The 25,989-nt window shown below is 39.2% G+C and overlaps 1 protein-coding gene and 1 pseudogene across 1 annotated transcript in view; both read right to left on the bottom strand.

Moving 5' to 3' along the window:
• Positions 1-25,989, bottom strand: part of M1AP (meiosis 1 associated protein) — a 104,658-nt gene that overhangs the window by 54,621 nt on the left and 24,048 nt on the right. Inside the window, exon 3 of the mRNA XM_017964220.5 lies at positions 6,911-7,096. Coding sequence (XP_017819709.4) covers positions 6,911-7,096 — 186 coding nt within the window. The remainder of the gene's footprint in view (positions 1-6,910; positions 7,097-25,989) is intronic.
• LOC108588098 (torsin-1B-like) lies at positions 8,743-24,168 on the bottom strand (annotated as a pseudogene).

Genomic DNA, 25,989 nt, shown 5'->3' with positions numbered 1-25,989 from the left:
TGCCCAGACCAACTCATGAATTATTTCTCTTATTTTATTTATTTATTTTTATTGTACTTTAGGTTCTGGGGTACATGTGCAGATCATGCAGGATTGTTGCATAGGTACATACATGGCAAGGTGGTTTGCTGCCTCCATCCCCCATCACCTGTATCTGGCATTTCTCCCTATGTTATCTCTCCCCAACCTCCCTACCCCTTGCTGTCCCTCCCCTAATATCCCACTGTGTGATGCTCTCCTCCCTGTGTCCATGTGTTCTCATTGTTCAATACCCACCTATAAGTTAGAACATGTGATGTTTGATTTTCTGTTCTTGTGTCAGTTTGCTGAGAATGATGGTTTCCAGATTTATCCATGTCCCTACAAAGGACATGAACTCATCTTTTATATGGCTGCATAGTATTCCATAGCATATATGTACCACATTTTCCTTGTCCAGTCTATCATCGATGGGCATTTGGGTTGGTTCCAGGTCTTTGCTATTGTAAACAGTGCCACAATGAACATACATGTGTGTGTGTCTTTATAATAGAACAATTTATAATCCTTTGGGTATATACCCAGTAATGGGATTGCTGGGTCAAATGGAATTTCTATTTCTATATCTTTGAGGAATAGCTGCACTGTCTTTCACAATGGCTGAACTAATTTACACTCCCACCAGCAGTGTAAAAGTGTTCTTATTTCTCCACATCCTCTCCTGAATCTGTTGGCTCCAGAATTTTTAATGATCACCATTCTAACTGGCGTGAGATTGTATCTCTAATTTTAAGAGTCAGGGTCTCACTCTGTCGCTCAGGCTGGAATACAGTGGTATGATCATAGCTCACTGCAGTCTTGAACTCCTGGGCTCAGGGCTCAAGGAATCCTCTTGCCTTAGCCTTCTAGGTAGTTGGAACTACAGGCATACACCACTACTCTCAGCTAGTTTTTCTAAGAAGTATTTTTTTTTGTAGTGGAAGGGTCTTACTATGTTGTCCAGGCTAGTCTTGAACTCCTGACCTCAAGTGATTCTCTTGCCTCAGCCTCTCAAAGTGCTGGGATTACAGGCATGAGCTATTGCACCTGGACTTGTTCCAGATTTTAGAGGAAAAGCTTTCAACTTTTCCTTATTCAATATGAGTTAGCTGTGGGTTTATCATATATGGTCTTCATTGTGTTGAGGTACACTCTTTCACTCTCTATTTTGTTGAGAGCTTAAAATCTCAACATTATATTGAGTTTAAACATTATATTAAGTTTAAACTCTCAACAAAATAGGGACAGAAAGAGTGTACCTCAACACAATGATATTGAGTTTTACTGAATGCTTTTTCTGCATCCATGGAGATGATCATATGGTTTATGTCCTTCATTCTGTTAATGTGATGTGTCATGTTTATCAGTTTGCATATGTTGAACCATCCTGCATCCCTGGGACAAATCCTTCTTTATTATGGTAAATGATCTTTTTGATGTGTTGTTGGATTTGGTTTGCAAATATTTTGTTAAGGGATTTTGCATCAATGTTCATCAGAGATATTGGCCTATAGTTTTCTTTTTTGTTGTTGTGCCCTTGTCTGGTTTTGGTATCAAGGTAATGCTGGCCTTGTAGAATGAGTCTGGAAGAATTCTCTCCACTTCAATTTTTTAGAGTAGTTGAGAAGAATTGGTATTGTTCTTCTTTAAATGCTTGGTAGAATTGAGCAGTGAATCTATCAGGTCTGGAGATTTTCTTCAATGGAAGACTTTACTACCAATTCAATCTCATTACTTACTGTCATTACTTACTGTTGGTTGGTTTAGGCTTTCTATTTTTTCATGATTCAATTTTAGCAGATTGTATATGTACACAAATTTATCCATTTCTTTTACGTTTTCTAATTTGTTGGTATATAGTTCTTAATAATAGTCTATAATAATCCTTTGTATTTTTGTGGTATCAGTTGTAATGTGTCTTTTTAATCTCTGATTTATTTGAGTTATTGCTTTTTTTCTTCGTCTAGCTAAAAGCTTGTGATTTTGCTTATCCTTTCCAAAAAAGTTATTTTTAGTTTGAGACCAGCCTGACTAACATGGAGAAATCCCGTCTCTACTAATCATACAAAATTAGCTGAATGTGGTGGTGCATGCCTGTAATCCCAGCTACTCAGGAAGCTGAGGCAAGAGAACTGCTTGAACCTGGGAGGAAGAGGTTGTGGTGAGCCAAGATCGTGCCATTGTACTCCAGCCTGGGCAACAAGAGTGAAACTGCGTCTCAAAAAACAAAACAAGACAAAACAATAACAACAATAAGAAACAGTTCTTTTGAAATTAAACTTTTATGTTTTTGTTTGTTTAAGAGACAAGGTCTTGCTTTGTCACACAAGCTGGAATGCAGTGGTGTGATCATAGCTCACTGCAGCCTCAAAATTCTGGGCTCAAGCAATCTTCCCACCTCAGCCTCTCAAGTAGCTAGGACTACAGGTGTGTACACCACACCTGGGTAATTAAAAAACTTTTTTTGTAGAGATGAGGGTCTCACTATGTTGCCTAGGCTAGTTTTAAACTCCTGGCCTCAAGAGATCCTCCTGCCTTAGCCTCCCAAAGTGTTGTACTATTTTTTTTTTTTAGTCTTTATTTCTTTTATTTTTATTCTGATCATTACTATTTTTTTTCCATCTACTAATTTTGGATTTAGTATATTCTTGTTCTTCTAGTTCCTTGAGGTGCAATGTTAGGTTGTTTGAGATCTTTCTTCTTTTTTGATGTAGGCATTTATGGCTATAAACTTCTCTCTTTTGCTGTATATCATAGGTTTTGGTATATTGTGTACCCATTTTCATTTGACTCAAGAAGAATTTAAACTTCATTTTTAACTTCTCCATTGACCCATTGGTTGTTCAGGAGCATGTGGTTTAATAATGTTCTCTGAGCTTCCTGGATCTGTGGTTTGCTGTCTGACTTTAATTTAAGAAATTCTCAGTTGTTATTGTTCAAGTGTTTCTTCTGTTTCTATTTTCTTTTCCTTTTGGTATCTCCATTACATGAAGTCATACCTTTTGTAGTTGTCCCACAGTTCTTGAATATTCTGTTCTGGGTTTTTTTTTTTTTCAGTTTTTTTTTTTAATCTTTGGTTTTACAGATTTGAAAGTTTCTATTGATACATCCTCAAGCTCAAAGATTCTTTCTTCACCCATGACAAGTTTACTAATAGGCCCATCAAAGACATTCTTCATATCTATTACAATGTCTTGGATCTCTAGCACCTATTTTTTTAATTGCATTTTAGATTTTGGGGTACATGTGATGAATATGCAAGATAGTTGCATAGGTACACATGTGGCAGTGTGATTTGCTGCCTTCCTCCCCTTCACCTATATCTGGCATTTCTCCCCATGCTATCTTTCCCTAACTCTTCACCCCCCACTGTCCCTCCCCATTCCCCACAACAGACCCCAGTGTGTAGTGCTCCCCTCCCTGGGTCCATGTGTTCTCATTTTTCAACACCTGCCTATGAATGAGAACATGTGGTATTTCATTTTCTGTTCTTGTGTCAGTTTGCTGACAATGATGGTTTCCAGGTTCATCCATGTCCCTACAAAGGACATGAACTCATTGTTTTTGATGGCTGCATAATATTCCATGGTGTATAGGTGCCACATTTTCTCTGTCCAGTCTATCATCGATGGGCATTTGGGTTGGTTCCAGGTCTTTGCTATTGTAAACAGTGCTGCAATGAACATTCGTGTGCATGTGTCCTTATAGTAGAATGATTTATAATCCTTTGGATATATACTCAGTAATGGGATTACTGCGTCAAATGGAATTTCTATTTCTAGGTCCTTGAGGAATCGCCACACTGTCTTCCACAATGGTTGAACTAATTTACACTCCCACCAGCAGTGTAAAAGTGTTCCTATTTCTCCACATCCTCTCCAGCATCTGTTGTCTCCGGATTTTTTAATGATCACCATTCTAACTGGCATGAGATGGTATCTCATTGTAGTTTGGATTTGCATTTCTCTAATTACCAGTGATGATGAGCATTTTTTCATATATTTGTTGGCCTCATGTATGTCTTCTTTTGTAAAGTGTCTGTTCATATCCTTTGCCCACTTTTGAATGGGCTTGTTTGTTTTTTTCTTGTAAATCTGTTTGAGTTCTTTGTAAATTCTGGATATCAGCCGTTTGTCAGATGGGTAAACTGCAAAATTTTTTTCCCATTCTGTTGGTTACCAATTCACTCTAATGACTGTTTCTTTTGCTGTGCAGAAGCTGTGGAGTTTGATTAGGTCCCATTTGTCTATTTTGGCTTTTGTTGCCACTGCTTTTGGTGTTTTGTTCATGAAGTCCTTGCCTACTCCTATGTCCTGAACGGTTTTGCCTAGATTTTCTTCTAGGGTTTTTATGGTGTCAGGTCTTACATTTAAGTCTTTAATCCATCTGGAGTTTTAGTATAAGGTGTCAGGAAGGGGTCCAGTTTCTGCTTTCTGCACATAGCTAGCCAGTTTTCCCAACATCATTTATTAAACAGGAATCCTTTCCTCATTGCTTGTTTTTGTCAGGTTTGTCAAAGATTGGATGGTTGTAGATGTGTTGTGTTGCCTCTGAGGCCTCTGTTCTGTTCCATTGGTCTATATTTCTGTTTTGGTACCAGTACCATGCTGTTTTGATTACTGTAGCCTTGTAGTATAGTTTGAAGTCTGGTAGTGTGATGCCTCCTGCTGTGTTTTTTTGCTTAGAATTGACTTGGCTATGCGGGCTCTCTGTTGGTTCCATATGAAGTTTAAGGTGGTTTTTTCCACCTGCTGTGAAGAAGGTCATTGGTAGCTTGATGAGGATAGCATTGAATCTTTAAGTTACTTTGGGCAGTATGGCCATTTTCATGATATTGATTCTTCCTAACCATGAACATGGAATGTTTCTCCATCTGTTTGTGTCCTCTCTTACTTCGTTGAGCAGTGGTTTGTAGTTCTCCTTGAAGAGGTCTTTTACGTTCCTTGTTAGTTGTATTCCTAGGTATTTTATTCTCTTCGTAGCAATTGTGAATGGCAGTTCATTCTTGATTTGGCTCTCTTTAAGTCTGTTATTGGTGTATAGGAATGCTTGTCTAGCACCTATTTTTGATTCTTTCTTAGGATTTCCATCTCTCCACTTACATTGCCCATATGTTCTTTCATTCTGGCTACTTTCTCCATTAGAGCCCTTAGCATATTAATCATAGTTGCTTTAAATTCTGCAGTCTGAGAATTCCAATGTCTCTGCCATGTCTAGTTCTGATGCTTGCTCTGTCTCTTCAAACTGTGTTTTTTGTCTTTTAGTATGCTTTTTATAGTTGTACATGATGTTCCAGATAAAAGGAACTGCTATAAGCAGGCCTTTAGTAATGTGTGGTAAGGGATAGAGGGAGGGGAAGTATGATTAGGTCTCAGTCTTTTAGTGAATCTATGCCTCTGGACTGTAAACTTTACAAGTGTTCCTCAGTTTTTTTTCTCTCCCCACTTAGGTGACACAGGATGGCTAGAGTGGGCTGAAGTTGAGTATTTCCTTTCAGCTACATTGAAGGATACAGCTGGCTGGAGTTTGGTACTTTCCTTCTCCCAGTTCATTTAGACTCTGATAAAATCCCAGCAGGTTAGGGGTTAGGTTCTGTTTAACTAGTTTCTCCTGATTAACTACCTGTTAAAGTAGTTTCATTATACCCATTAAGAACAGAGTGCTCTGGTGTATTTTAAAATGGTTCATTTTTCCCTCTCTCTATCAGAGGCATGAGGGAATTTTCCCCTGATATTTACTATGAGGACCTGGTTGAGCTCCTGGACGTAAAACTCACCAAAGTGTGGAGTGGCAGGATCATAGCTCACTGCAACTTTGAATTCCTGGGCTCAAGCCATCTTTCTTCCCCAGCCTCTCAAGTAGCTAGGACTATGGGTATATACCACCAAGCCTGGCTAATCTTTATTTTTTTGTGGAGATGGAGTCTTGTTATGTTGCCCAAGCTGCTCTTGAACTCCTGGCCTCAAGATGATTTTCCTGCCTTGGCCTCTCAAAGTGCTGAGATTACAGGTGTGAGCCACAATGCTCATTCTCTCCTAGAATTTTAGACTTGTCCACACCTAGCCTGCAGCAATGTCAATGACAATTTCCTACTCTAGCACTGGCTCCTGTGGAGCTTTCTGTTCCAGTATGTTGTGATTCTCTGTATCTGCCTGGTTGTCTCTCCCATTTTGAAGGCAATAGTTTTGCCCTGTGACCTTACTTCTCAGGGATCTAAAAAATATTCTTGATTTTTTAGTTTGTTAAGCTTTTTACTAGTTGTTGGGATGGAGTGGCAACTTCCAAGCTTTGTACATGAAGAATTGGAAACCGGAAATCTCACACAATTATTTTTTGACCTGTTTGATCCCTGAGGTTACAAGAGACCAAAACTGTCTTAATTCACACTCACTCATGTACCCAGTGAAGTATCCAGCCATGCCCTATTTATATTTTTAAGACTGGCTCAGTCTGGCACTCTCACATTTGCATGCTTGCTAATCTCAAGAAAATATACTCAATTTGATGCCAAGATTTGGTTAAGAAAAATTGTAAATTCCTAAGAGTACCAAATACAGTTACCAATGTAGGCAGTTTAACACTGGCTCTACAAGTTCCAAAAATCCAGAGGCAGATGGCATATTCAGATTTTATTTTGATTTCAGTTTTTCTTTATAATTCACTTCAGTATATATTTTTAGAGCTCTTCTCTATACCTATGTCTACATTAAGAACTGTACAGTTTATAGGAAGAAGAGAAATATGTCCTTTGCCTGCAGGGAGCTGAAAATCTAGCCTTGAATATTACATCCAGTGTGAATGAAAGATAGAGCAATGTAAGGATGATAAACAATGAACTACATGGACTGAAATCAGAGCATAGCTTGGAGTCCTAAAGGCCAGCATCACTTACCTCCAGGGAAGTATAAGCAAGGGCTGCACTTGTGGCCACATGTCTGCTGTATTGTTTAAATTGCTGGAGCCCATCCTCTACTGCCAGTCGCAGAGAAGTGCCTTGTGATCTGAAACAACCTTCTCTCCGTAACATGCGGAGCTCTGAGATGCAGGCCTGCAACCTAGCAAAGTTCCCTTTCACTTGCTGCAGAGAAAAATGAACCAAAGACACAAGTCTTTAGGGACCAGGTTTCAGATTAATTGGCAGTCTAAATTAATTATAAATAATTCCTCAGAAGTTCCTTCTCTTCCTGAAAATTTGCTTATTTGACCAATATCAACTGAATGCTTATTGTGTTCTAGGCACTGCACCAAAATCTTCCCTACACCAGTGGAAGGAAAATTTGCAGCCATAAAGGTTTTGATTTTTACCTTTATGAGTTACCAGAAACATGAAAGGAAGTTTTAATTCATTCATTCACATTAAGGGAAGTCTAGTGTTTGACTGCTTTGTTTTACTTTGGGGTGACCTACAAACTGGAAGCCAGACAGGGTTCACCTTAGACATTATCTTCATTTATTAGTCAGCCTAGGCATCAAAAGTTTCTCTATTTAAAAATGCTGTTTTCCCAGAAGTAAGAATTTTGATGTGGTTGATCACTTCAGAATTCATACAGTCCTAATACACTCTTCAAGATAACTTCAGTAAAGAAGAGATACTTGGCTTAGTCTGTAGTCAGCTTAAGGAGCCAACATGCTAACCCAGACAAGCCACCTTTTGGTTCTTCTCATCTTCCTTTATAAAAACTTGCTCTGAGGAGTCAACTAATTTAATCTGATACTAGGCCTATGTTACTTGTCCTAAGACTATATGCATTTTGATAAATGTGGACTGAAGATTTGTGGCACCATTTGAAGGGATTCCATGCATCAATAACAGATGGAGGGTAGAGAAGAATTATATTTGGGATGGGGACACCTTCCTGATCCAAGAGCAGAACTGAGTGATATCTGCAATGCACATAAAATCCATGAGCATGAGCTGTAATCCTGCCAAAATAAAAAGACTGCTTAAGTTAACCCCTTCCTGGCTTAGCTCCACAGTTGCTTACATTCTTCTCTCCCCAAGTCTTTGGGGGAAAACACAATAAACTGGTCTAATTCTTATACAAAGAAAACTTGTAATCTAGATAGGAAAATAAGAAAACTGTCCAAGGAAGAAATGAGAAGAAATCGTACCACAGGTGTAGTCTAGTAGGCTTTAAGCATTTCTTCTCATGTATCCCCTGAAAGAATCTAAGAAACTAGGCATTTTTAAGTGAACATCTAGATTTTAAAATTCCAACTTTATAAGTGGTTGCTAAGGATATAACTTCCAGCATATTTTAAATATCAACATTTAAAAATAAAACTATATCACTCTTCAAACATAGTCTGATTGAATCTAAATGCCATGGTGATTTGATACTCACCATTACCAATGTTAAAAGTACATGAACAAGCTCTTTTTTTCCCAATAGATAGAAAAATTTAGATTGTTCCTTTTTCTCCTTATACTCATATTTCCATTTCACTTTCCCTGAGAGTTTTATCATAATGCAAAATAATTTTTATGCCTGGCAATCTTTTATTGATTATCCTATCATACTTCTCTGCATCAAAAATAGCTATATTTTGCAAGAGTTCTAAATTTCCTATGACCATAGGCTTTAAGGGACACTCTAGATTGAGTTATTATTAGAATTATCATTCATATACAATTTATCAAAACAACATGTATATACCAATTTTGAGAAATAATTATTGGCATTAAGCATAGCTTTAATTGGAAATGTTCCTCTTAATGGCATGGACAGGCTGGGCTCTTCTTCCAATTAGCTTGGGTTTGTGTGAATAAATAATTACGGCTCAAATGATACAACATTCAGTATCAATTTTTATTCCTATTTAATTAATTAATTTATTTGGTGGCCAACATGTGTTGAATTTATTGCATCATTATAAACAGAGAAAAACATTGTTTTATCTTGACCAGATACCCAAAAGGCTATAAAAGAAATGTAACTTAACTCCAATTCGAGAATATGTACTAAAAATTTTAAGCCTCACCTTGGTATTTTTAAAAGACTAAAATGTGATACCCTACAAGGCATTTCCATGTCATAAATTCATTCTATTACATTTTACATATAAAAATGCTGCACATTGTTCTAATTATGTGTCTGCACTTGTACTGCAACTATAGGACAGATACAGAATGATTCACAATGGCTGGACTCTAAGCCTTACTTCTCAGTGATCGGTGCAGTCCAGACTGGTGATCTCATATAGGGTGTCATTATTAGATGATGCCCAGAACCAGCCACAAGTTCGGACTAACCTTGTTTGGTCTACAATTGTGATGACATATTACTATGGATTTAACAATAAAAATTCCAAACTAACGCAGGAACAGAAAACCAAATACCATGTTCTGATTTACAAGTGGGAGTTAAATGATGAGAACACATGGACACATAAAAAGAAACAACACACACTGAGGCCTGTCAGAGGGAGGAGTGTGGGAGGAGGGAGAGGATCAGGAAAAATTACTAACAGGTAGTAGGCTTAATACCTGGGTGATGAAATAATCTGTACAACCAACCCCCATGACACAAGTTTACCTATGTAACAAACCTGCACATGTACCCCTGAACTTAAAAGTTAAAAAAATTCATACCATTTGTTTTAAGAAAAAATAAGCCATTATTCCATTTTGTGTCCTCATGTTTTAAAATAAGCAATGTCCTATGTTTCTAATATCTAAGGTTCAGAAGTAAAAACATTATAACAAATATGCATTCCTTGAAAACTAGCATTTCTAGTGTTTAATACTCCCACTTCTTTGGCAATGCCGAATCTGCAAGCTGACTGCTCAGTCTGGGCACATGTCAACAATGGTGAATGTGCATGTCCTGTCAATTTCAAATGGTTCTCTGGAGTAAAGCAAGAGACTGATCCACATTTTAAAGGTAACAGCAAACATTTCACCATAGGAGGCAAGGACTCGAATTTGAAACTATGGTCTTATTCTGATTAGCCTCTATGATGATATGGTTGGGGGAAATCTAGTAGCGAGTGAAGGTTAGCAGAAGATGTGGTACAAGGAAGACGGGTTGATACCAAGTGAGAGATGGTGAAGGAATTCTATGTTCAGGGATGTAATCAACAGCCAGAGCAATGGACCTGTTTGCCCTGCTCTGTAGAGGACTGAGATGGAGCCCCCACCCCACAATGCAGACAGTTCACCTCAGGCCAAGATGCTTAGCATGGAGGGCCATGTCCTCCCATCAGACACCACTTGTACCTGCCAAGTGCCACCAATTTAAACTGATAATACAAGTCAGTGAAACCCCTCCGTGGGAACAAAAAGAAACAGAGCAGAAGAATGTTTTCAGCAGGTGAAAACCTGATCTTCAGACTGTAGCAGGGCCCTTAAACTCCTTAAGTCACCACTGTATCTTCTGAGATGTGGGTGTCGTGGGTCAGAAATGATCCTCCATCCTCAGGCTTCCCTTGCACAGCTGTTTCCAGGCACTTTTGTCAAAGTCAGCAACAGTAATTGTGAAGGGGATTTTATAGTTTATCTTCAACTGCAATTAACAGTTGGACTGCTGTCATTTTGCAAAATGACAAGTGCACTTGACAGAATAGTATCTTTTCAAAAATCAATTCTTAGAAACTTCTATATCCTGAAAGTTCATGGGTACAAATGTGCTAAACCCTAAATAAGTCTTCAAAGTGCTTCTGAAAGACAAGGTCCCTCATGTGCTGAGTCTCCTAAATCCCACTTACCCCTTCTGGATAAGAGCTCAGTGGAAATCTAGCTGTGATTGCTCAGTCTTACAGCTCTTGTCCGAGTAGATATTCTTGTCTTTGAAGAAAAGCATCATTTCCTCAGCCACTCTTGTGACAATGTCTTTATTTATAGCAGAACCATGGGCCCTTATCTCTGCCCTCACACATATTTTTGCATGTCTGCACTTCACTGGCAGGAAAAAGGTAAAGTAATTGATTAAGGTTCTGTTGATCAATCAATTGCACCAAAGACCACTGTGCTCATTATTGAAGACTCTAGCAGACCACATATTCTAGGTCCTTCAGCTAAATGTCTTCCCTCTTTCCTCCTACCCACCAAAAGTCAAGAGCTATCTTAGCTATGAGGTCCCTGCCTGTGTTTCTGGGAAAGATGAAGATGGCTTTTTGGCAAAAACCTTTTTGTAGTAGTCTAGAAACAGACTGTGTTGATAATCCTGGGGGTGGAATTGATCCATCTTGTCAACTATGAAAACTGCTGGAACATGTACTCACATTACCATGAATCCACTTCTGTAAATGGTCCTAGACCAACCATAAAAGATGAAATAGGATGGGGAGGCTCAAAGGATGCTCTGAGGGAGCAGAAGCACTATGCTGCTTCTCATGTCTAAAAGACTTAATAAGATCAGAGTTCCCTGGGGAAGGACTCTTAGAAACTGCACTCTCACCTCCACTCATTGGGTAACAGTGTTTTCCAAAACGTTATCTATAAAAAGTTGAAATTGGCAGAGAGATAGGTGCTAAAATGCAGAGAATTTTTTTCCTAACTCAAATGACATGCTAAATGTGACTTTTTAAAGGTATAAGAGACACAAGTTACATGAATATTTACCATTCACTGGTAACTAATCCATAGTGTTCATCTCACTGTGAACTGAAATCTCAATATTACCAGACATACTGAGGAATGAGGAACTAGACTAAGACTTGCACAGGGCCCAAGACCAATGCCTTGTACTGACGCAATGAACAAAGGAGCTGACTTAGATGACATTTTATGAAAAGCATTTGTTCTGATACATTCTTGGAACAAACAAAAAGACACCCCCAAGCAACAAGCTCTCAACCTCATAATGTAAAAAGGTTGTGACCAGGAAACTCCCCCAGATACGTCCTTATTTATTTTACTATATTTCTAGAGATTTATGAAAACGTGAAAAATAAGAAAATTATTCCTGAGTTTGGCAATCTTCCCTGTCTTGCAGTTTGTGTGGCAAACACTCACTTTCACTTCCTTGTTCAGTTAAGTTTCTGTTTCTTGTTTCAGTCCCAACCTAATAGTGGGAATATTAGCCTTGACAAGGACGACATTCATTTAAATGAGAATGAACCATCCTAGATAATGTAATATAAATTAAATGTGGAAAGAATATCTCAAAAGGAGAAACAGTGTCAATGTTCAGTTCTTTAAGGCTTTCTTTGAAGAAAGCAATGCCAAGGACTTGAAAGATGAGAGGAACAAAGGGAATAAAAGGTGTTTAGAAAAAGAAATTCTCTAATCTGCATTGCAACATGCAGAGGCAAGGTTGAGGCTGCATCATAGGTGAAGAGCATTAAATGAAGCTATGCCCAAGCAACCTGCTGAAGAGTGCTCCACCTAACACCATGTGCTCTGCTGGGAATGTTGAGTGCATTCATTCATTGGAGAATGTGACTACCATGTAAACTGGGAGTTGAGAAATCGGGGTTCAAGTGTGCCTTAACCCAGTGGAGCCTGGAGCTATTGCAATGCAAAGAAAAGAGAAGCAGAGACCAGAGGTTAGTGCAGTTTTCCCACAACAGTCCAAGTGGCCTGTGAGCAAGATAATATTACTGGGTTTTCCTGCCTGCTACAGTTTTATCTTTTGCTCATGAGGGAAGTACAGAGTTGGTACAAATAGGTGGATAGTTACTCTTCAGGCCTTTTGAGTGAAGATGTTCAGCCACAATTTGGCTGACAAAATTCTTGTCTATGCCAGCTCAGCCATGTAAGGAAAGAATTAGTGGTTTCTAGGGATTTTTTCTTGCTTCTAAAGCCAGTAAGTGCCTTGAGAATCACTTCCATGGCAACATGCTGCTCAAACAGCTTCTCCTTCAAATCCAGCTTGAGGGCTCCAGGAGCCAGCTCCAGAGTAGAGAAACACACCTTAAAAACACACCAGAAAAGCAGCACTTTCCCAGCTGGCAACGTGAGAGGCACATATTAACAAGTGATCCAGCAGGGTCTCTGTCCAATATGGCAGTCACTAGCCGCATGTGGGCATTGAATATCTGAGACATGGCTACTCCAGTTGAAGGTGTGTTGTACATGTAAAATACACATAAAACTTTGAAGACTAGTAAAAAAGGTAATATTGGCCAGGTATGGTGGCTCAAGCCTGCAATCCCAGCACTTTGGGAGGCTGAGGTGGGTGGATCACTAGAGGTCAGGAGTTTGAGACCAACTTGGCCAACATGTTGAAACCCCATCTCTCTTAAAAAAAGAAATACAAAAATTAGCTGGGTGTGGTGGTGTGTACCTGTAATCCCAGCTACTCAGGAAACTGAAGCATGAGAATTGCTTGAACTGGGAGGCGGAGGTTGCAGTGAGCTGAGATCACACCACCACACTCCAGTCTGGGCCACAGAGTGAGACTACATCTCAGAAAAAAAGATAATATTAAAAATTCAATAAATTTTTATATTGATTACATATTGAAATATTTTGGATATATCAGTATAAATAAAATATATTATTAAAATTCATTTTGCTTGTTTAGTTTTTGTTTTTATTTTGAGACAGAGTTTTGCTCTTGTCACCTAGGCTGGAGTGCAGTGGTACGATCTTGGCTCACTGCAACCTCCACTTCCTGGGTTTAAGCAATTCTCCTACCTTATCCTCCTGAGTATCTGGGATTACAGGCACCTGCCACCATGCCTAGCTAATTTTTTTGTAGTTTTAGTAGACACTGGGTTTCGCCATGTTGGGCAAGTTGGAGTTGAACTCCTGACCTCAGGTGATGTGCCTGCCTTGGCCTCCCAAAGTGTTGGGATTACAGGTGTGAGCCACAGTGCCCGGCCATTGCCTGTTTAGTTTTTACTATTTTTAAATGTGGCTAATAGAAAAATTTGTATTGTATGTGTGGCTCATATTATATATCTAGTAGATGGTACTGATTTAAAGGATATACCTCAAGGAAGAGGGTACTGATCACAGAAAAATAGCCTGATATGCAAGAAGGAAGGGTAAGCAAAGAAATTGGTAACTATGTGAGTAAAATAAAATAAATATTAGCTGTGTATAAAACAACAGCAGTAATGTCTAATTTTGGGGCAAAATACAGGGACAAAAATATGCAAGATGAGAGAGAGATGATCGGAGTTAAAGCATTCTAAGTTTAAGCATTTAGTGAAGAGTAGAGATACCAATTAATTTAGGGCAATCCCTAAAGGAAAATAAATAGATTGTATACTTTCAAATAAATAGAGTGAAAAAAAAAAAACCCCAAATCAAACAGTAAATGGGAAAAGAAAGCATAGAAAAGGCAGGACAAATAGTAAACACCAAGTAAGATAATCAAAATAATCTTAATAATAATGTCAGTAATTATAATAAATACAAACTTACTTCCTAAAATATGCCAACTAAAAACAAATTATTGGATTAGATGGAAAAATTCCACTGCATATCATCTCTAATATGCATACCTAAACACAGTACTAATTGAGAGTAAAAGACTGTTTAAGGGCTGGGCACAGTGGCTCATGCCTGTAATCCCAGCACTTTGGGAGGCTGAGGTGGGCAGATTGCTTGAGCTCAGGAGTTCAAGACCAGCCTGAGCAACATTGCGAAACCCCGTCTCTGCAAAAAATATAAAAATTAGCCAGGTATGGTGATGCGTGGCTGTAGTCCCAGTTACTTGGGATGTTGAGGTGAGAGAATGGCTTGAGCCCAGGCGGTGGAGGTTACAGTGAGCTGAAATTGTGCCACTGTACTCCAGACTGGGTAATAGAGCCCTGTCTATATTTAAAAAAAAAAAAGAGAGAGAGAGAGTTTGAGGCATTGAGACATACCCTCAGACATTTAAATTTTATCAGGTGGGCTCCATGCACTGACATATTTTAAAAGTTCCTCAGGCAAATCTAATGTGCAGCCAAGGTTGAGACTACTTTATTTTTTATTTAATTAAATTTATTTTTTTTTGAGACAGGGTTTTGCTCTGTCACCCAGGGCAATGGTGTGATCATGATTCACTGCAGCCTCAAACTTCCAGGCTCAAGTGATCCTCCCTCCTTAGCCTCTGGAGTAGATTCAACTGCAGGCATGAACCACCACACTCAGCTAATTTTTAAATTTTTAGTAGAGACAAAGTCTTGCTATATTGCCCAGGCTGGTCTCTAAGTCATGGGATCAAATGATCCTCCCACCTTGCTTCTCAAAGTGTTGGAATTATAGGCATGAGCCACCATACCTGGTCTACAATATACTGTTAATTAAAAAAATCGATAATGGAATCAGCAGGCATAGTATTATCTCATTTATGTAAAATTTAAGTCCTTTCTCTGTCTATCTTCTATCTATAGGGTAGTCTTGAAATAGGCTGACACTCATATCATTGTTGGAGGGACTGGTCACAAAGATATAGGCTAGTGCTAGATTAAAAGTCAGGTTTAAAGTAAAGATGAAGAGGATTTCAGAGGCTGTAAAGCTGTGGCACATTCTAGTTGGTTATCAGAAAGTCAAGTTAGAGAAATAAGAGATAAAAAACTGATAAAATTGGGTAAACTCCAGGAATCAGTGGACATGTATTATTGACCTAGAGCCCTTGGCTATGGCTAACATTTGTTGAACATCATGTAAATGCCTTGGCTTGACAGAATCTTGAAGGATTCTATTTCTGGGCTTTTCTTTTTCTTTTTTATTGCATTTTAGGTTTTGGGGTACATGTGCAGAACATGCAAGACAGTTGCATAGGTACACACATGGCAGTGTGTTTTGCTGCCTTCCTCCCCTTCACCCACATTTGGCATTTCTCCCCAGGCTATCCCTCCCCAGCTCCCCCCCCGCTGTCCCTCCCCTATTCCCCCCAATAGACCCCAGGGTTTAGTACTCCCACAAATGAAAATGTGTTCTCGTTTTTCATCACCCGCCTATGAGTGAGAATGTGCGGTATTTCATTTTCTGTTCTTGTGTCAGTTTGCTGAGAATGATGTTCTCCAGATTCATTGATGTCCCTACAAAGGACACGAACTCATCATTTTTGATTGCTGCATAATATTCCATGGTGTATATGTGCCACATTTTCCCAATCCAGTCTATCATCAATGGGCATTTGAATTGATTCCAGGTCTTTGCTATTGTAAACAGTGCTGCAATGAACATTCGTGTGCATGTGTCCTTATAGTAGAACGATTTATAGTCCTTTGGATATATACCCAGTAATGGGATTGCTCAGTCAAATGGAATTTCTATTTCTAAGGCCTTGAGGAATCGCCACACTGTCTTCCACAATGACTGAACTAATTTACACTTCCACCAGCAGTGTAAAAGTGTTCCTATTTCTCCACATCCTCTCCAGCATCTGTTGTCTCCAGATTTTTTAATGATCACCATTCTAACTGGCGTGAGATGGTATCTCAATGTGGTTTTGATTTGCATCTCTCTAATGACCAGTGATGATGAGCATTTTTTCATATGTTTGTTGGCCTCATGTATGTCTTCTTTTGTAAAGTGTCTGTTCATAGCCTTTGCCCATTTTTGAATGGGCTTGTTTGTTTTTTTCCTGTAAATCTGTTTGAGTTCTTTGTAAATTCTGGATATCAGCCCTTTGTCAGATGGGTAAACTGCAAAAATTTTTTCCCATACTGTTGGTTGCCAATTCACTCTAGGGACTGTTTCTTTTGCTGTGCAGAAGCTGTGGAGTTTGATTAGGTCCCATTTGTCTATTTTTGCTTTTGTTGCCAATGCTTTTGGTGTTTTGGTCATGAAGTCCTTGCCTACTCCTATGTCCTGAATGGTTTTGCTTAGATTTTCTTCTAGGGTTTTTATGGTGCCAGGTCTTATGTTTAAGTCTTTAATCCATCTGGAGTTAATTTTAGTATAAGCTGTCAGGAAGGGGTCCAGTTTCTGCTTTCTGCACATTGCTAGCCAGTTTTCCCAACACCATTTATTAAACAGGGAATCAAACAAAAATTGCTTGTTTTTGTCAGGTTTATCAAAGATTGTATGGTTGTAGATATGTTGTGTTGCCTCCGATGCCTCTGTTCTGTTCCATTGGTCTATATCTCTGTTTTGGTACCAGTATCATGCTGTTTTGATTACTGTAGCCTTGTAGTATAGTTTGAAATCCGGTAGTGTGATGCCCCCCGCCATGCTCTTTTTGCTTAGAATTGACTTGGCTATACGAGCTCTCTGTTGGTGCCATTTGAAGTTCATGGTGTTTTTTTCCAGTTCTGTGAAGAAAGTCAATGGTAGCTTGATGGGGATAGCATTGATTCTTTCAATTACTTTGGGCAGTATAGCCATTTTCACAATATTGATTCTTCCTAACCATGAACATGGAATGTTTCTCCATCTGTTTGTGTCCTCTCTGATTTCGTTGAGCAGTGGTTTGTAGTTTTCCTTGAAGAGGTCCCTTATGTTCCTTGTTAGTTGTATTCCTAGGTATTTTATTCTTTTTGTAGCGATTGTGAATGGCAGTTTGTTCTTGATTTGGCTCTCTTTAAGTCTGTTATTGGTGTATAGGAATGCTTGTGATTTTTGCACAGTGATTTTATATCCTGAGACTTTGCTGAAGTTGCTTATCAGATTCAGGAGTTTTTGGGCTGAGGCGATGGGGTCTTCTAGGTATACTATCATGTCGTCTGCAAATAGAGACAATTTGGCTTCCACCTTTCCTATTTGAATACCCTTTATTTCTTTTTCTTGCCTGATTGCTCTGGCTAGAACTTCCAGTACTATATTGAATAGGAGTGGTGAAAGAGGGCATCCTTGTCTAGTGCCATATGTCAAAGGGAATGCTTCCAGTTTTTGCCCATTCAGTAAGATATTGGCTGTTGGTTTGTCGTAAATAGCTTTTATTACTTTGAGATACGTTCCATCGATACCGAGTTTATTGAGGGTTTTTAGCATAAAGGGCTGTGGAATTTTGTCAAAGGCCTTCTCTGCGTCAATTGAGATAATCATGTGGTTTTTGTTTTTGGTTCTGTTTATGTGGTGAATTACGTTTATAGACTTGCATATGTTGAACCAGTCTTGTATCCCCGGGATGAATCCTACTTGATCATGGTGGATAAGTTTTTTGATGTGCTGTTGCAATCGGCTTGCCAGTATTTTATTGAAGATTTTTGCATCTATGTTCATCATGGATATTGGCCTGAAGTTTTCTTTTCTTGTTGGGTCTCTGCCGGGTTTTGGTAACAGGATGATGTTGGTCTCATAAAATGATTTGGGAAGGATTCCCTCTTTTTCGATTATTTGGAATAGTTTCAGAAGGAATGGTACCAGCTCCTCTTTGTGTGTCTGGTAGAATTTGGCTGTGAACCCATCTGGACCTGGGCTTTTTTTGTGTGGTAGGCTTTTAATGGCTGCCTCGACTTCAGACCTTGTTATTGGTCTATTCATAGTTTTGGCTTCCTCCTGGTTTAGGCTTGAAGGACACAGGTGTCCAGGAATTTATCCATTTCTTCCAGGTTTACTAGTTTATGTGCATAGAGTTGTTTGTAATATTCTCTGATGACGGTTTGAATTTCTGTGGAATCTGTGGTGATTTCCCCTTTATCGTTTTTTATTGCATTTATTTGGTTGTTCTCTCTTTTCTTTTTTATCAGTCTGGCTAGTGGTCTGTCTATTTTGTTGATCTTTTCAAAAAACCAGCTCTTGGATTTATTGATTTTTTGAAGGGTTTTTTGTGTCTCTATCTCCTTCAGTTCTGCTCTGATCTTAGTTATTTCTTGTCTTCTGCTAGGTTTTGAGTTTTTTTGATCTTGCTTCTCTAGCTCTTTCAATTTTGACGATAGGGTGTCAATTTTGGATCTCTTCACTCTTCTCGTATGGGCACTTATTGCTATATATTTTCTTCTAGAGACTGCTTTAAGTGTGTCCCAGAGATTCTGGCATGTTGTGTCTTTGTTCTCGTTGGTTTCGAAGGACTTCTTTATTTCTGCCTTCATTTCATTGTTTATCCAGTCAACATTCAAGAGCCAGTTGTTCAGTTTCCACGAAGCTGTGCGGTTCTGGGTTAGTTTCTGAGTTCTGAGTTCTAACTTGATTGCACTATTGTCTGAGAGACTGTTATGATTTCAGTTGTTTTGCATTTGCTGAGGAATGCTTTACTTCCAATTATGTGGTCAGTTTTAGAGTAGGTGTGATGTGGTGCTGAGAAGAATGTATATTCTGTGGATTTGGGGTGGAGAGTTCTGTAAATGTCTATCAGGTTTGCTTGTTCCAGGTCTGAGTTCAAGCCCTGGATATCCTTGTTAATTTTCTGTCCGGTTGATCTGTCTAATATTGACAGTGGAGTGTTAAAGTCTCCCACTATTATTGTGTGGGAGTCTAAGTCTCTTTGTAAGTCATTAAGAACTTGCCTTATGTATCTGGGTGCTCCTGTATTGGGTCCATATATTTTTAGGATCGTTAGCTCTTCTTGTTGTGTCGATCCTTTTACCATTATGTAATGGCCTTCTTTGTCTCTTTTGATCTTTGTTGCTTTAAAGTCTATTTTATCAGAGATGAGAATTGCAACTCCTGCTTTTTTTTGCTCTCCATTTGCTTGGTAAATCTTCCTCCATCCCTTTATTTTGAGCCTTTGTGTATCCTTGCATGTGAGATGGGTTTCCTGGATACAGCACACTGATGGGTTTTGGTTTTTTATCCAATTTGCCAGTCTGTGTCTTTTGATTGGTGCATTTAGCCCATTTACATTTAGGGTTAATATTGTTATGTGTGAATTTGATACTGCCATTTTGATGCTAGCTGGCTGTTTTGCCTGTTAGTTGATGTAGATTCTTCATTCTGTTGATGCTCTTTAGCATTTAGTGTGTTTTTGCAATAGCTGGTACTGGTTGTTCCTTTCTATGTGTAGTGCCTCTTTCAGGAGCTCTTGTAAAGCAGGCCTGGTGGTGACAAAATCTCTGAGTACTTGCTTGTTTGCAAAGGATTTTATTTTTCCTTCACTTATGAAGTTAAGTTTGGCTGAATATGAAATTCTGGGTTGAAAGTTCTTTTCTTTAAGGATGTTGAATATTGGCCACCACTCTCTTCTGGCTTGTAGAGTTTCTGCTGAGAGATCTGCTGTGAGTCTGATGGGCTTTCCCTTGTGGGTGACCCGACCTTTCTCTCTGGCTGCCCTTAGTATTTTCTCCTTCATTTCAACCCTGGTGAATCTGATGATTATGTGCCTTGGGGTTGCTCTTCTTGTGGAATATCTTTCTGGTGTTCTCTGTATTTCCTGGATTTGAGTGTTGGCCTGCCTTGCTAGGTTGGGGAAATTTTCCTGAATAATATCCTGAAGAGTATTTTCCAGCTTGGATTCATTCTCTTCGTCACATTCTGGTACACCTATTAAACGTAGGTTAGGTCTCTTCACAAAGTCCCACATTTCTTGGAGACTTGGTTCATTCCTTTTTGCGTTTATTTTCTCTAATCTTGGTTTCTCATTTTAATTTCATCGAGTTGATCTTCAACTTCTGATATTCTTTCTTCTGCTTGGTCAATTCGGCTGTTGAAACTTGTGCATGCTTTGCGAAGTTCTTGTGTTGTTTTTCAGCTCCTTCAATTCATTCATATTCCTCTCTAAGTTATCCATTCTTGTTATCATTTCCTCGAATCTTTTTTCAAATCTTTTTTTCAATGTTCTTAGTTTCTTTGCATTGATTTAAAAAATGTTCTTTTAGCTCACAGAATTTTCTCATTACCCACCTTCTGAAGTCTAATTCCGTCATTTCGTCACAGTCATTCTCCGTCCAGCTTTGTTTCCTTGCTGGTGAGGAGTTTTGGTCCTTTGTAGGAGGCAAGGTGTTCTGGTTTTGGGTGTTTTCCTCCTTTTTGCGCTGGTTTCTTCCCATCTTTGTGGATTTATCCACCTGTCGTCTGAGTATTGCTGGCTTTTCGATTGGGTCTCTGAGTGGATGCCCAGATTGTTGATGATGAAGTATTTCCGTTACTTGGTTTTCCTTTTACCGATCTAGCCCCTCTGCTGTACGACTGCTGAGGTCCACTCCAGGCCCTGATTGTCTAGGGTACATCTGTAGCAGCTGCGGAACAGTGAGGGATGCTACCAGTTTCTTCTTCTGCTATCTTTGTCTCAGAATGATGCCTGCCAAATGTCAGTCTGATCAGTCCTTTTTGTGATGACTTTTTGGATATACAGGGATCAGGGAGCTGCTTGAGGAGACAGTCTGTACTTTATAGGAGCTCAAGTGCTGAGCTGTGAGCTCCGTTGTTTATTCAGGGCTGTTAGGCAGGTACGTTTATGTCTGCTGCAGCAGAACTCATAAAACCCCTTTTTTTCCTCAGATGCTCTGTCTCGGGGGGTTGGGGCTTTCTTTATGAGTGTCCATTGCACTGTCCTGCCCAGATAGGAGGCAGTCTAGTCACTATTTGCCTGCCAAGTCTCCGCCCTGCTGGCGTGGGGGTCCACCCTGTTGCTGCGGTCTCCGCCCTGCTGCCACAGGCTCCACCCTGTGACGGAGTCTCTCTCTTATGGTGGGTTGCCTAGGCAATGGCAGGCTGCGTCAGCAATGGGAGAGTACCTCAGTAGGGGCGGATTGCCTTGGTAATGGCTGACGCCCCTCCCCCACCGAGCTGCACCGTCCTGGGTTCAGCTGTGCCCACAGTAAAACTCTCCACCCAGAGTGTATCGAATCGCCATTTTGTTTGTCTTTGTGGGGGTGAAACCCACCGAGCCTGCTCCCCTGGCTCCCTGCCTCAGAGCACCTTTTTTTTTTTTTAATTTTTTATTGGATTTTAGGTTTTGGGGTACATGAGCAGAGCATGCAAGACAGTTGCGTAGGTACACACATGGCAGTGTGCTTTGCTTTCCTTCTCCCCTTCACCCACATTTGGTATTTCTCCCCAAGCTATCCCTCCCCACCTACCCCTCCCCTTTTCCCCCCAATAGACCCCAGTGTTTAGTACTCCCCTTTCTGTGTCCATGTGTTCTCATTTTTCATCACCCGCCTATGAGTGAGAATATGCGGTGTTTCATTTTCTGTTCTTGTGTCAGTTTGCTGAGGATGATGTTCTCCAGATTCATCCATGTCCCTACAAACGACACAAACTCATAATTTCTGATTGCTGCATAATATTCCATGGTGTATATGTGCCACATTTTTCCAATCCAGTCTATTATCAATGGGCATTTGGGTTAATTCCAGGTCTTTGCTATTGTAAACAGTGCTGCAATGAACATTTGTGTACATGTGTCCTTATAGTAGAACGATTTATAGTCTTTTGGATATATACCCAGTAATGGGATTGCTGGGTCAAATGGAATTTCTATTTCTAAGGCTTTGAGGAATCGCCACACTGTCTTCCACAATGGTTGAACTAATTTACACTCCCACCAACAGTGTAAAAGTGTTCCTTTTTCTCCACATCCTCTCCAGCATCTGTTGTCTCCAGATTTTTTAATGATCGCCATTCTAACTGGCGTGAGATGGTATCTCAATGTGGTTTTGATTTGCATCTCTCTGATGACCAGTGACGATGAGCATTTTTTCATATGATTGTTGGCCTCATATATGTCTTCTTTCGTAAAGTGTCTGTTCATATCCTTTGCCCACTTTTGAATGGGCTTGTTTGTTTTTTTCCTGTAAATCTGTTTGAGTTCTTTGTAAATTCTGGATATCAGCCCTTTGTCAGATGGGTAAACTGCAAAAATGTTTTCCCATTCTGTTGGTTGCCGATCCACTCTAGTGACTGTTTCCTTTGCTGTGCAGAAGCTGTGGAGTTTGATTAGGTCCCATTTGTCTATTTTGGCTTTTGTTGCCAATGCTTTTGGTGTTTTGTTCATGAAGTCCTTGCCTACTCCTATGTCCTGGATAGTTTTGCCTAGATTTCCTTCTAGGGTTTTTATTGTGCCAGGTCTTATGTTTAAGTCTTTAATCCATCTGGAGTTAATTTTAGTGTAAGGTGTCAGGAAGGGGTCCAGTTTCTGCTTTCTGCACATGGCTAGCCAGTTTTCCCAACACCATTTGTTAAACAGGGAATCCTTTCCCCATTGCTTGTTTTTGTCAGGTTTATCAAAGATTGTATGGTTGTAGATATGTTGTGTTGCCTCCGGTGCCTCTGTTTTGTTCCATTGGTCTGTATCTCTGTTTTGATACCAGTACCATGCTGTTTTGATTACTGTAGCCTTGTAGTATAGTTTGAAATCCGGTAGTGTGATGCCCCCTGCTGTGTTCTTTTTGCTTAGAATTGACTTGGCTATGCGGGCTCTCTTTTGGTTCCATATGAAGTTCATGGTGTTTTTTTCCAGTTCTGTGAAGAAAGTCAATGGTAGCTTGATGGGGATAGCATTGATTCTGTAAATTACTTTGGGCAGTTTAGCCATTTTCACGATATTAATTCTTTCTAACCATGAACATGGAATGTTTCTCCATCTGTTTGTGTCCTCTCTGATTTCGTTGAGGAGTGGTTTGTAGTTCTCCTTGAAGAGGTCCCTTACGTTCCTTGTGAGTTGTATTCCAAGGTATTTTATTCTTTTTGTAGCAATTGTGAATGGCAGTTCGTTCTTGATTTGGCTTTCTTTAAGTCTGTTATTGGTGTAGATGAATGCTTGTGATTTTTGCACATTGATTTTATATCCTGAGACTTTGCTGAAGTTGCTTATCAGTTTCAGGAGTTTTTGGGCTGAGGCGATGGGGTCTTCTAGGTATACTATCATGTCGTCTGCAAATAGAGACAATTTGGCTTCCACCTTTCCTATTTGAATACCCTTTATTTCTTTTTCTTGCCTGATTGCTCTGGCTAGAACTTCCAGTACTATATTGAATAGGAGTGGTGAAAGAGGGCATCCTTGTCTAGTGCCATATTTCAAAGGGAATGCTTCCAGTTTTTGCCCATTCAGTAAGATATTGGCTGTTGGTTTGTCGTAAATAGCTTTTATTACTTTGAGATATGTTCCATCGATCACTTTTTTTTTTTTTTTTTAAGTTGAATGGTTGACTCTCTCCTAGGTATTTCGGTTGCCTGCTGTTAGGGCACTGGGATCTGTGTGATTTCCCTTGCAGTGACCCACCTCACTGGCTGAAACGCGGCTTCCCAGGAATCTCCTGGTCTGGCTCACTATCCAAGTCCCGTTTAATCAGATGGATATGCTAATCTGCCCTCCCAAGTCTCGGATTGCCGGTTTAACAGGGCAACCGGACCAGTGCATTTTGTGTGGTGCGTTGCAGAGTGCCACTGCGCTGCGGCACCGGCTGAAGCTGCCGCACCAGCCACAACAGCTGCGCTGGCATCCCTTGTCTCTCCTACACCTGGGAATTTCCCCGTTCTGTGGGCAACAAAGATCCGTCTGGAAATGCGGCTTTGACTCACCCTCTGTGCGTTCACTGAGAGCTGCAATCCTGCGTTGTTCTTACTGCACCATCTTGAATCTATCTATTTCTGGGCTTTCATACATGAACTTTTTTTGGTTATCCTATAGATAATATGGCCCTAGGCAGTTAGGACAACTCAGATTGATGTTTCATTGGAAGTCAGGTCAAGAAACCAGAATGCAGTTTAGGAAGGGGATTAAAAATATTTAAAAAGAAAATCAGTAGAATTCCTTTTATAAAAAATAAAATCTTACAAAGACTCCCTATATATAAATTGGTGTTTTATCAGCATAAATGAATTTTTAATATTTATTTATTTATTTAGAATATATACATTCAAAGGTTTGAAATTCAAAAGGATATGTGGAAAAAAGTCACCTTCCCACTGTTATCCCTCAGCTACCCAGTAACTTCCTACAGGCAATCAGTGTCACCAGCTTCTTGGGACTCTTTCCAGAGGTGTTTTCTTTATGTGAAAGAAAATACAAATTATTTAATTCTATCATTTTTCTTTCCTAAATAGAAGTAATGGCAATACTTTTCTGTATCTTGCTTTTGTTGATTATTTATTTGAGCAATCATTTCATATCATTATAGAGTATTCCATTAATACTCCATTAGTGGAACTGTGATTTTATGTAACCAATTCCCTATTAACATTCAGTTTGTTTCCAATCTTTTGTTCCTACAAACAATGCTGAAATAAATAATCATGTACTTAAATTACTTTTGTACATGTGCAAATATATGTGTATGATAAGGTCCTAGAAGTGAATTTTCTATGTTAAAAGATATGTAAATTGTGATACTGTCACCAAGTTACCCTCTGTAGAAATTGTCTCAATTTATACACTCACAAATGGCATATAAGTGTGCTTATTTCTTCAAACTCTCATGACAATATGTCATAGAAAACTTTTGCCAATCATATAGGTGAAAAGTGACATCTCTGTATAGTTTTAATTTGAATTTGTCTTACTATGAATGAATTTAATTTAACTTAATTTGAATTTCTCTATTTTCTTTTCCTTTATTTTTTCTGAGATAGAGTCTCATTCTGTTGCCAGGCTGGAGTGCAGCAGTGTGATCTCAGCTCACTGCAACCTCTGCCTCCCAGGTTCAAGCAATTCTCCTGCCTCAGCCTCCTGAGTAGCTGGGACTACAGGTGTGTGTCACCACACCTGGCTAATTTTTGTATTTTTAGTAGAGATGGGGTTTTACACTGTTGACTAGGCTGGTCTCAATCTCTTGACCTCGTGATCCACCTACCTCAGCATTCCAAAGTGCTGGGATTACAGGCGTGAGCCACAGTGCCTGGGTGTATTTTCATGTCTCAATGTCATTTATATTTCCTTTTCTGAAAACTGACTGTGTATATCCATCCTCATTTTCTATCGAGTTATTGAATGTTTTTTTCTTATTGAATTGTAGGAGTTTTCTAGGTATTTAGAAAATTAACTCTATGTGATATGAGAAGCAAATATTTTTCCTCATATTGTTATTTTATCTTTAGAATTTGCATGTATGTTCTTTGCAAAGCATACATTTTCTGTTTTTATATATTATTAATCTTTTATTTTTAGACATTTTGGTTTTATAATATGCTTAGAAAAGCCATTCCTATTCTTATATTATTTTCGCCCCATGGTCTGTGTATTAATTATTAATTTATTGCCTCTCAACTCCAAATTCATCCTTCAATACAAGTTCTGTGATAAATTCCTTTAAGCATTTCTTTTT

The sequence above is a fragment of the Callithrix jacchus genome, chromosome 14, assembly GCF_049354715.1.
Source record: "Callithrix jacchus isolate 240 chromosome 14, calJac240_pri, whole genome shotgun sequence".
In the NCBI taxonomy this organism is placed as follows: domain Eukaryota; kingdom Metazoa; phylum Chordata; class Mammalia; order Primates; family Cebidae; genus Callithrix; species Callithrix jacchus.
Note: the sequence above shows the minus strand (reverse complement) of the source record. Positions and strands in the feature narration are given on the sequence as shown.